The 12640-nt window shown below is 42.2% G+C and overlaps 1 protein-coding gene across 2 annotated transcripts in view; it reads left to right on the top strand.

Moving 5' to 3' along the window:
• malt1 (MALT1 paracaspase) overlaps window positions 1-12640 on the top strand; it is a 142377-nt gene that overhangs the window by 106161 nt on the left and 23576 nt on the right. For both annotated transcript variants that reach the window (XM_033032900.1, XM_033032891.1), the window contains 2 exons: window positions 1596-1723; window positions 5909-6058. In XM_033032900.1, the coding sequence (XP_032888791.1) occupies window positions 1596-1723; window positions 5909-6058 (278 nt within the window). The remainder of the gene's footprint in view (window positions 1-1595; window positions 1724-5908; window positions 6059-12640) is intronic.

The raw sequence follows: 12640 nt of genomic DNA, 5'->3' as shown, positions 1-12640 counted from the left end.
GAGAACCCCTCATTTTCGTAGAGTCAATAAAGTATGTTCCTTGACTGCTTAAGCCCCTGTCCCACATTCCCGAGTTACTCATGAATTCTAACGAGTTTTCCCCTTGATTCAAACTCGGTGAATGGCCGTAGCGAGTCTGTAGGAGTCCGTAGATATTTTGTAGCGGCTCGTAATGCCAGCCGTAGGTACTCGGGGCATCGGGTAAGTCAGGACGTTTTGAAGGTAAGTCGGGACATGCTGAAAAAACGTCCCGACTTACCTGATGCCCCAAGTACCTACGGCCGGCATTACGAGCTGCTAGGAGAATTTGTGAGTAACTCGGGAAAGTGAGACGGGGGCTTTAATCTCTCCTTACCTGATTGAGTCTCCATTCCAGAAACCAATCTAGTGACTCTTTGTTGCACTCTTGACATGTCCTCGCCCACTCACTAATCCCCCATATCCATTTGAAGCATCTCTGCATCTTCCTCACAGCCTGCACTCCCACCTAGCTTTGTACCATTAACAAACTTATATCATTCCTTTAACACAAAGCATCCCAAAATATTGCATACTAAGGCAACATTGGTGCATACCAAGGCAACATTGTACTCTGACCCATCAATGACATCAGGATAATTGATCAGGTTAATGGATTGTAGGATTTTAGGAGTCTCTTAAACATGCAGTCTGAGCATAGAGAAATTAGGATGAGCATTTTGGAACAAGGAATCGACATAGTTGAAGGCAAAGCTTACAGAGATTGCGTGAAGAAAATCAATGAAACCACAGCAAGAGGGGAAATCAAATACAAGTGAAAGCAAATACAAAGAAAGACACGAGATTTTGCAGATGTCAGTCAGGTGTGATACGGAGTATTTTGACAGTTCCGATTTAAAAAATGTTTGCTCATTTAATCATAGTTTTTCTATTTATTGTTAAGGATTAATATTAAACCGTCTTTGAATCATGGATGTGGGCCAACAAAATGGTAACATTTGCTTTAAGGGGAAGTTTGGTATTCCTCTTGTTCTTTTTCCATGATGTGTGAATCCTGTCATTAACCCTACACTTTAAGTCAGAAGATAATTAGCAGAAGTAGCAGAATACAGCAGATGCTGAAATGCACACTAGCGGTACTGTATCATCCCAGGTCAAATCAATTATATTGTCTTCACTTTGCAATTGTTGCACAATTGGCAAGGTCATTGCAAGCAAGATAAAATCGGAAAAACAAAGAAAATAATTGATCAATATTCTTTTTCATATGTTCATAAGTTCTAGGAGCAGAATTAGGCCATTTGGCCCATCAAGCCTACTCCGCCATTCAATCATGGCAGACCTTTCCTTTCTGCTCAACCCCATTCTGCTGCATTATCCCCATAACCCATGACACCCCCACTAATCAAGAATCTGTCAATCCCCTAATTTTCCTAATTTCTAAACTACCCTCAATGGGGTGTTTAATTGATAGCAGAATTGATAGCAGGTCAGCATTTTGCTCCAATCTTTAGTCTGCAAACATCACAGACATTGCTGAGCCTAAAGTGATGAAAGGCAGAGGGAAACCTTCAGAAGATTTGATGAATAAACTGCTTCTTTTTTACATCTCAAAGCTGTCAAGGAGCAGAAGCCTTTGAAATTCAGCATTTTGGATTAGCAAATGGTATTTTTATGAAATTCCTGAAGGAACGTCTGCTGGAAGATGAAAAGATCACGGTGATGCTTGATAGAGTTGCAGAAGGTAAGTTGTTTATTTTAATAATTACGCATTGTATATGCTTCACCATGTTTGAGTCTTCACACCAAGGTAATGAGAAATCAGTACCTTGCCACTTACCTTGAGACAGTTGTGAACAGTCTGTCACAGTCGTGAACACGTAAACAAGGCAGCAATCTAGTTATACAGTGTAACAGTGTGGAAATAAGCCCTTTGGCCCAATTTGCCCACACCAGCCAACTTGTCCCAGCTACATTAATCCCACCTGCTACATATGGCCCATATCTCTCTAAACCTGTCCTAGCCATGTACCTATCTAATCGTTTCTTAAATGTTGCAATAGTCCCTGCCTCAACTACCTACTCTGGCAGTTCATTCCATACCACCACCACCCTTTGAGTGAAAACATTGCCCCGCAAATTCTTATTAAATCTTTTCCCCTTCACCTTAAACCTATGTCCTCTGGTTCTCAATTCCCCTACTCTGGACAAGAGACTCTGTGCATCTACCTAATCTATTCCTCTCACAATGTTATACACCTCTATAATATCACCCCTCATCCTCCTGCGCTCCAAGGAATAGTCCCAACCTACTCAACCTCACCCTATAGCTCAGACCCTTGGGTCCTGGCAATATCCTCATTAATCTTCTCTGTACCTTTCCAGCTTGGCCACATCTTTCCTATAACATGGTGCCCAGACCTGAACACAATACTCTAAATACGGCCTCACTAACATCGTATATGACTGCATTATGACCTCCCAACATCTATACTCACTATTGTGACTGATGAATGACAATGTGCCAAAAGCCTTTTTGACCACCCTATCTATCTGCAACACCACCTTCAAGGGACATAACAAGTGTAACATGAGGCTAATTTGATTTCCGGCCAATTCCCTATTTGCCTCTTTAGTCTTGGCATAACACATTCAAAGAGGTCCATAAAGTTTACTGGCTGTTGTTCCTCCCTTAATCAACAGGAAAACAAAACCAGATTGTTCATCAAATGACTTCTTATCTGTGCTATGTCTATGCTGTGTTTGCATTATAATTTCTTAACTGGATCAGCGCAAGAATGTCCATTCACCAAACTCTCAATGTTTATTTTCTGAATAAAGTAACTTTGTCAGCACCAATAATGTGGTGACTCTGGTGTTATGCCTAGGTGAGGTCTACTGTATAATTTCACAGGGTTGTATGCAACACAAAGGATTCCACTGTACCTAAGTACATGTGACAACAAAGTATAATTGAATCATTGAATTTCATGATCATTCATACCATTCCATAGCCACCAATTAGTTGTTTTTTGTTTTGTCATATATAGAAACAGGCCAGTATGTCCAACCATTTAATGCTGATGTCAGTGGAGTAGATGAAATAAATTAAGAGCAGAAGGGTAACTAGGAAGGAACTAGGTCCCCTTAGGGACAATGTAGTCATCAAGTGTGTGGCATCATAAGAGTTGAACAATGTCTTAAATTAATATTTCTCATCTATATTTATGGTGGAGAAGGTCATGGAAACTAAGGAATGAATAATATCTTGGAATAAATCTAGATTACAAAACATGTAGCTGCTGGTGGTCTTAATGCATATTAAATTCCCAAGACCAAGGACATTGTGGGACATTGTATTCTGCCCTGTCAGAAATATTTACATTACCTTTAGCCACAGGTGAAGTTCAGAAGACTTTAGGGTGGCTAATGTTATGCCATTATTTAAAAAGGGCTGCTTGGACAAGCCCGGGAACATCGGTCACTGAGTCATCCGCTTCCTAACCTTGCCACCAGTGTCGGGAAAATTACTGGAGGGGATTCTGAGGGACAGGATCTGCTCGTATTTGGAAAGCCAAGGACTGATTAAGAATTTTCAAAATAGCTTTGTGTGTAGGAATGTGTAGCCATGAGGATGTTGAATACTGGAGTAGGCTCAATGGGTTAAATAGCCAGCCATTCCCAGCCCTGCTTCCACTTCATTTGTAACTGTCTTCTGACATTTTGTGACAGCTGTTTTCAGAAGTTGTGTATCTGATTTTCTCAGGGTTTACTTTGGCCCAAAAGCCTACACACACCAAAGGGAGTGAAACTATTTCGCCCATAGCTGGAATAAGGTTGTTAAAATGGAGGGCCTATCCACACACATGTCTGCACACCACAACTGGATATCTCAATTAAGTTCCATTGATAGGTCTGTTTATGATGCATTTAGTCAACAATCATGCAGAGGCAGGGGAAATAATGATAAGGACCAAGTGCAGGCCGATGGGATTAGTTATATTGGCATGGTGTCAGCTCAAATATGGTGCGTTGAAGTGCTGCCGGATATTGTGATGCTCATTGTAACTGGCCTCCGAGATGTCATGACAGCTGTTTCAAGAAGCTGTGTATGTGATTTTCTCAGGGTCTACGTTTCTCAGGGTACACATGAGGCCATGAAACTATTTGACCTATAGCTAAGATAAGGTTGTTGAAGTGGAGGGTCCATCTATACACAAGTATGTCTGTGTTTTTTGTAAAGAAAAGGCTACAGGCACTTAATCCTCTTCACCCCGTTGACTCTAAAGCCCCTGTCCCACTTAGGAAGCCTGAACGGAAACCTCTGGAGACGTTGCGCCCCACCCAAGGTTTCCGTGCGGTTCCCGGAGGTTGCAGGTGGTTGCCGTGGATTTCAGGTAGTGGAAGCAGGTAGGGAGACTGACAAAACCCCCCGGGAACCGCATGGAAACCTTGGGTGGGGCGCAAAGTCTCCAGAGGTTTCCGTTCAGGTTTCCTAAGTGGGACATAGAAATATAGACATAGAAACATAGAAAATAGGTGAAGGAGTAGGCCATTCAGCCCTTCGAGCCTGCACCGCCATTCAATATGATCATGGCTGATCATTTCCAACTCGGTATCCTGTACCTGCCTTCTCTCCATACCCCCTGATCCCTTTAGCCACAAGGGCCACATCTAACTCCCTCTTAAATATAGCCAATGAACTGGCCTCAACTTCAGTTGAATTGAGAGAGAATTGACAGAGAATTGGAAATTCTCTCCAATTTCTCATCAATATTCTCCCGAGTATCGCTCTCACCTACGCAGTCGGAGCAATTTACAGCGGGCAGCTAACCTGCCAACACACACACACACACACACACACACACACACACACACACACACACACACACACACACACACACACACACACACACACACACACACACACACACACACACACACGCCTTTGGACATGGGTCCCTGGCACTACAAGGCAGCAGCTCCACGAGTTGCACCACTGTGTTGTCCAGAGTGATGAATGAATGTTGAATGGTAGGAGAACGAAATGTCACCTATTCCTTTTCTCCAGAACCCACCGAGTTACTCCGGCTTTTTGCGTCTATCTTTGGTTGTTGTATAGATTTGTTTCAAAATATCGTCGGGATAAAATAACAGAGAGGTTATGTTATTCCCCTTAGCATTTGAGTTCTGATTTTTTTTTTTAATCATGCATCAAGCCCTGGTACCACCAGCTCTCCTGTTGGCTGGCTTCAGCCTTGGCCAAAGGCTTCAGCGTGTAAGCTTCCAATTATTTGGCTGTTATCACCCCTTTAAAATCAAGCGCTGCAATATCATCCTCATCTGTGCCTTTGCAATGCCGGGATCCAAGTGCTCATATTACCCAGGAATGAGTGGAATGGAGGAGGAATAATCATTCCCACATCTAGGATCTAGGTGGCTTTTGGAAATGGATGAGGAAGTTGTGTTTGGTAAGCCTTAAATTATCAGAGGAACTGAAGATTGCAGGAGGTTTCACAGTTCTGGGTTCCTAGCAAAATACTTCTATTATGTGATGATGTGACATGGCTTCACTTCAACAATGAGAAACCAACAAATAGAAAAAAACATATTGGACTTGGAACTTTGTGCGATAGAGCTTAAAATACCAGCCATTTATCAAGCTGTCAGAAAGGTGACTGCACACCAGATCTTTGAAGATGACAGGTCAAATCTGTGCAACAATTAGATATTGTCGATTATGATTTATTTAACTCACCTTCTCTTTGTGGTTCAGATGAAAGGTTTCACAATGTCAACTAATTTTTCAGATGCTGGCTGTTTTGTTTCTATTGTATTTATTTAATGATTTCATTACTTTATTTAAAATATTTTGTTTGCAGTATTTGCTATTTTTTTTTCTTTTTTAATAATCATGCTTTAATTGCAGATATGGGAAAATGTGATCTCACTAAAGGAAAGCAGGCTCTGGAAATTCGCAGTAGTCTATGTGAGAAAAGAGCTTTGACGGACCCTATCCATTCATCAGGCTGCTCTGCAGAATCGTTGGCTCGGAACCTGCAGTGGGCGAAGGCTCACGGTAAAACAGTTGCACAATCTTGCATCGGTGGGGGATGGGCAGTGGAATCAGCCTTGGCTATTAACTGCACTAGTTATTGTATGTTATTTCAACCATGCAATAAACATGAAATATGAGTCTGGGCAGGAATTCTGAAAATGCATGTCAGTGACCAGGGAGGGGGTGGGTGCTGAATTGGTAGCACGAGGTTTATATGTTATAAGCGTCCAACCTTAAGGCTTTGGGACTGAATCCATGGGCAAAGCATGATTTTATATCCCTTACGTTTAGTGAATGAGAAAAAAAACGAGTGCACAGTAATATTAACTTATTTGTCTTATGGGTATTTTTTACAGCACAAAATGACAGATTTTTGATTAGTAAGGGTGTCGGGGGTTATGGAGAAATGGCAGGTGAATGGGTTGAGAGGGAAAGAGATAAACCATGATTAAATGGTGGAGTAGACTTGATGGGCCGAATGGCCTAATTCTGTTCCTATAACTTATGAACTTATGAAAATTGATGTAACGCAAAGAACGCTGTGTCCGTCGTCACTTCTGGGTGAAATTGGACCAATTGGGAAATTGAACCAGACATCTCTTGTCAAGGCATTGTCCTTTCCACCTGATGCAAGTTTTGCATCAGTCCAAATGCATGTATCCTACCATGGAATTTGGACTACATTGTAAGAAGGTATTGTTCATTGTAGTTCCTGAGGCAACATGCTATTAAAATGCAGCGCTGGATTGGAATGCCTGCAACAAAGTCAATGCTTATTTATGCTTCTGAGCACATTTCAGCCCAAAACAACCCTGGAGCACCCCACACAACCAATCTCCATTCTGCCCCTCGACCCTCAGCTGTGCTTTCATACTCAGCGATTTCTACAGAACACCTTAGCTGCTGTAGATAGATACAAAAAGCTGGAGTAACTCAGCGTGTCAGACAGCATCTCTGGAGAAAAGGAATACAGTAGGTGATGTTTCGGGTTGAGACCCTTCAGAAGTTCTATTCCTTTTCTCCAGGGATGCTGTCTAACCCGCTGAGTTACTCCAGCTTTTTGTGTCTACCTTCGGTTTAATCCAACATCTGCAGTTCCTTCCTACACCTTAGCTGCTGCTCCCTTTCCCTGAGCTGCATCATATCCCTGCTCTCAATCCTATTGTTGGAACATGTCAACTTCAGCTCTTACCCAAATATCAGGCTGATTCTCCCCCTCCTCCACCATGTAAGTGCTGGAACAATTGCCCACTCCCCAACAGAAGAAGACTGTCTAAACACCATCTAGACCACAAAGAGTGTGCCAGAATAGCACCAATATTAATAGGTATGTGATTCAAGGACATATTTTAGAGTGCTCTTTATTCTTTAGGCATATTGAAGAAACACTCATTGAACATGAATTCTCATTATACCTCTCTTCAGCTTGGTTGTGAATTTGTGAGACAATGTCCAAATGATGTGAATTAAAGATGCTTGTCAGATGGTTATGTGCAGATACAAATTTCCTGTTATATCCTTTGTTTAAGAAGGAACTGCAGATGCTGGAAAAATCGAAGGTAGATAAAAATGCTGGAGAAACTCAGCGGGTGAGGCAGCATCTATGGAGCGAAGGAAAAGGTGACGTTTCGGGTCGAGACCCTTCTTCAGACTTCGCTCCATAGATGCTGCCTCACCCGCTGAGTTTCTCCAGCATTTTTATCTACCTTCCTGTTATATCCTTAATTTATTAAGGCAGGTTTATAAAAACAGCAGTGCAAGAATTGAGAATACTTTGTACCTTTTGGAGTTGAGTTGCAAGTTGCGGAGCAGATATGTTCCAGGAAGTTCTGAAAGATGAGCGGCCCAGGGATGGGGGGGTGGAGGGGGTGGGAGAGACCTTGGATTAGGATCTGGAGGTGTCTACAGAGGTTGGGGATTGTGAATCCAGGCAAGGAAAGGTGGTGGATCAGAGCCCGGAAAAGTATGGGAAAGGGTCCAGAGTTGTAGCTAAGGGCCCATAACTAGATTTACAAAACACTTCAAAAATCAATCGAATTTCAGAGGTGCAGCAGTGGAAATACACAACTTGTTATATCTGTATGTGTAGGCTGTTGTGTCTAAATAAAGCTTATTGCTGCCAAATGAGCAAACACTGAAGTTTCTATAAACATTTATGAACCATGACAACATTTAAAATTGCATGAATTTGAGTTTAGTTTATTGTCACATGTACTAAGGTACAGTGAAAAGCTTTTGTTGCGTACTAACCAGTCAGAGAAATGGCAATACAAGATTACAATCGAGCCATCCACAATGTACAGATACATGATGAAGAGAATAACGTTTAGTGCAAGATAAAATCCAGTAAAGTCCAATCAAAGATAGTCCGTGGGTCTCCAATGAGGGCAGCACAGCTGCATAACTATTTGAGTGGCTGCATAAACTGCACCAGTGAGCTGGGATCGAGCCTGATTTTATCGCTGTTGGTGTGGAACCTGCACATTCCCCAGATGTTCCAGCTTCCTCTTGCATCTTAAATCTCTGCAGGTTGGTCAATGGCAACTGTGAATTCCTCCAACATATGCGCAAGGGGTTGAATCTGGGAGAGTTCAATGGAATGTGAGAAAAATATGGGATCGTTGTTGGGTTAGTACAACGTTTTGCTTAATGGTCAGCATTGACTCAGTAGGTCAAGGGACGTGTTTCTGCACCATATTACTCTGACCCTAATACTACTGGGTCTAATTCAATCTTATCACAGAGTGATAAAATAAACCTATGTGAGCTACTGTCTCACACATTTGATGGCTAATCAAATTCTGAATTGAATTCTGTAAACTGGAGTAGAGTTTATGTCGTCTCATTATTCCAGATGGATCAGAAATTAGATCCTGGTATTTATAGGCCTGTGCATTTGATGCTGGGTGAAGGAAAGTTGTTGTAATATATTAAGAACCATGATTTATGATCACTTGGAGAGTTAAGGGATTTCCAGTGTGACATTTATTTAAACTACATTTCTGACTAATTAATTAGATCAAATTTAGCTGAAGCACTTACCCTAATGGCGGATGTGGGTAATTCTGGTGTAATTGTACACTTAAGATTGCAGATTGATTTGGACACGTAAATAGAGCCAAATGTGATAAATCATATCTGAAGTGGACAAGTACAAAGTAGTGGACGAGCTACTCATGACATGCAGATGTATCTGTGAACTGGAAACAGATTTTTTTAAATGATCGTTATTAGTGTTTGAAGACACATAAACAAGAAAAGGCATAGAATGCAAAGCAATGAATACCATACATAGATTATTTAAGGATATTTTGTGTTTGTAACAAATGTTCTGGATTTGGAAAGGGCCTGTCCCACTTAGGTGACTTTTTAGGCGAATGCAGGCGACTCTGCGCTCGTCACATGATCGCCACATGGTCGCCACATGTTCGCTGGTGGTCTCTGGTGAGTCTCCTCCATGGTTGCGAGGAGTTCCCTAAGTGGGACAGGCCCTTAAAGATGTCAAAGGTTGTGTGGAGAAGGCAGGAGGCAGTTGAGGGAAAAATAGATCAGCCATGATCGAATGGTGTAGCAGGCTCGATGGGCCAAATGGCCTAATTCTGCTCCTTTGTCTCATAAATTGTGAATTTAGATAAGATATAGATGTATTTGGAAAGAAGGAGGTTGTTTCGGAATAGTCAGCTTGCTTTTGTATGTGGGAGACAGTGCCTTACAAATGTGAGTTTTTGGAGATTTTGAGGTGTCACAGTGACGCAGCGGTAGAGTTACTGCCCTACAGCGCTAGGGAGCCAAGTTCCATCCAGTTGGGATCTGTCTGAACGAAATGGTGTCTATACGGTATTTGTACGTTCTCCCTGTGACCACGTGTGTTTTCTCCGGGTGCTCCAGTTTCCTCCCACATTCCAAAGAAGTGCAGGTTTGTTGGTTAATTGGCTACTGTAAAATTGTTCCTAGTGTGTAGGATAGAACTATTATATGAGTGATCGTATTGTGAGAACATGCAAGTTTTGCCCAGGTCCTTCAGTTTCCTAAAACAGCCAAAAATATGTCGATCGGTAAATGGCCACTCTTGAATAAGCGCATGATAGAATCTAGAGGGGGAGGGGGGAGGGGTGAAAATGGACAGCATCCAAGATCAGCATTGATACTGGGTCATTCGAGTTTCAAGGCAGCACATCTACCAGGTTCACTGCTGTGCCACATTTGAAATTCTGTAAAATGTTTGTGAGCAAAAGGTCTGGGTAGATTTGTGCACAAATCGCTAAATTGGCCTTCATTGCAAGGGGATTGAATTGGAGAATAAAGTTGGAGCCAAAAACAAACTGTTGGAGGAACTCACTGGGTCAAGCCGCATTTATACAGTTAGAGGGAAGACAAAATCTTTGGTCACTCTTCAGCATCTGGACTCTGTGATAGTCTTGACGCAGGGGCACAATCTAAAATGTTGGCCATACGTTTACCCCCACAGATGCTGCCTGACCCCCTGAGTTCCAACAGCAGCTTATTTTTTGCTGATCGCAGCATCTGCAGTCTCTTGTGAATTGTGATTAAAAATGTCTTGCTGCTATTATTTAGTGCCGCGGTGACTCAGCACATGGAATATTGTGCAAATGTCTTGTCACCCTACTTAGAAATATATATTTACATTGGAGTAAGTGCATTGTTGGCCAGTGTGGGCAAGTTGGGCCAAAGGGCCTGTTTCCACACTTTATCACTCTATGACTCTATGACTCCAGGTAATTTCACCCAATTGATTCCTGGGTTGGAAGATTGCCTTCTTCTATGGGCAATCAAGCCAATTGACCCTGTACTCTGAGTTTAGGGAATGAAATGTAATCACAGTGAAACATGAAATTGTTATAGGGCTCGAAAGTTTAGATTCAGGAATGATGATTTCCCTGACTGGGGTGCTCAGCACCAGGGATTGGCATCTCGATATTGGAAAAAAAGGCCTTTTTATGCTGAGATGGGAAGAAATCCCTTCATTCATAGCGAAGTAAATATTTTATTTTCTCTCCTCAAGATTTTAGAGATACAGCACAGAAACGGGCTATTCATCTCACCGGGTCTGAGCTGACCAGCGATCAGCCAGTACAGTAGCACTATCCTACACACTAGGGACAATTTACAATTTATAGAAAACAATTAACCTACAAACCTACACATCTTTGGAGTGTTGGAGGAAACCGGAACACCCAGATAAAATCCACGAGTACAAACTCCGTAGAGATAGCACCGGTAGTCAGGATCAAACCCAGATCTCTGGCACTGTAAGGCAGCAACTCTACCGCTGCAACACTGTGTCACCTCAAAGGTGACTGCGGAAGTTCAGTTACCAAGTAAACTCAGGACAGAGACTGATAGACTTTTAGACTTCCAGGGTGACCAAGGCTGGGAGCTGAACATCCAGGGATATTCAATATTCAGGAGGGATAGAGAGAAAGGAAAAGGAGGTGGGGTAGCGTTGCTGATTAGAGAGGAGATTAACGCAATGGAAAGGAAGGACATTAGTTTGCAGGATGTGGAATCGGTATGGGTAGAGCTGCGAAACACTAAGGGGCAGAAAACGCTGGTGGGTGTTGTGTACAGGCCACCTAACAGTAGTAGTGAAGTTGGAGATGGTATCAAACAGGAAATTAGAAATGCGTGCGACAAAGGCAAAACCGTTATAATGGGTGACTTCAATCTACATATAGATTGGGTGAATCAAATTGGCAGGGGTGATGAGGAAGTGGATTTTTTGGAATGTATGCGGGATAGTTATCTAAATCAACATGTAGAGGAACCAACGAGAGAGCAGGCTATTTTAGACTGGGTATTGAGTAATGAGGAAGGGTTAGTTAGCAGTCTTGTTGTACGTGCCCCCTTGGGCAAGAGTGACCATAATATGGTTGAGTTCTTCATTAGGATGGAGAGTGACATTGTTAATTCAGAAACAATGGTTCTGAACTTAAAGAAAGGTAACTTTGAGGGTATGAGACGTGAATTGGCCAAGATTGACTGGCAATTAATTCTAAAAGGGTTGACGGTGGATATGCAATGGAAGACATTTAAAGACTGCATGGATGAACTACAAAAATTGTTCATCCCAGTTTGGCAAAAGAATAAATCAGGGAAGGTAGTGCATCCGTGGATAACAAGGGAAACCAGGGATAGTATCAAAGCGAAGGATGATGCGTACAAATTAGCCAGAAAAAGCAGCATAAAAGCAGAGGACTGGGAGAAATTCAGAGACCAGCAGAGGAGGACAAAGGGCTTAATTAGGAAAGGAAAAATAGATTATGAAAGAAAACTGGCAGGGAACATAAAAACTGACTGCAAAAGTTTTTATAGATATGTGAAAAGAAAGAGATTAGTTAAAACAAATGTAGGTCCCTTGCAGTCAGAAACAGGTGAGTTGATCATGGGGAACAAAGATATGGCGGACCAATTGAATAACTACTTTGGTTCCGTCTTCACTAAGGAAGACATAAATAATCTGCCGGAAATAGCAGGGGACCGCGGGTCAAAGGAGTTGGAGGAATTGAGTGAAATCCAGGTTAGCCGGGAAGTGGTGTTGGGTAAATTAAATGGATTAAAGGCCGATAAATCCCCAGGGCCAGA

This window comes from Amblyraja radiata, chromosome 1 (genome assembly GCF_010909765.2).
Source record: "Amblyraja radiata isolate CabotCenter1 chromosome 1, sAmbRad1.1.pri, whole genome shotgun sequence".
Lineage (NCBI taxonomy): Eukaryota > Metazoa > Chordata > Chondrichthyes > Rajiformes > Rajidae > Amblyraja > Amblyraja radiata.
The sequence above is the reverse complement of the archived record's forward strand: the minus strand, read 5'-3'. Positions and strand labels throughout refer to the sequence as shown.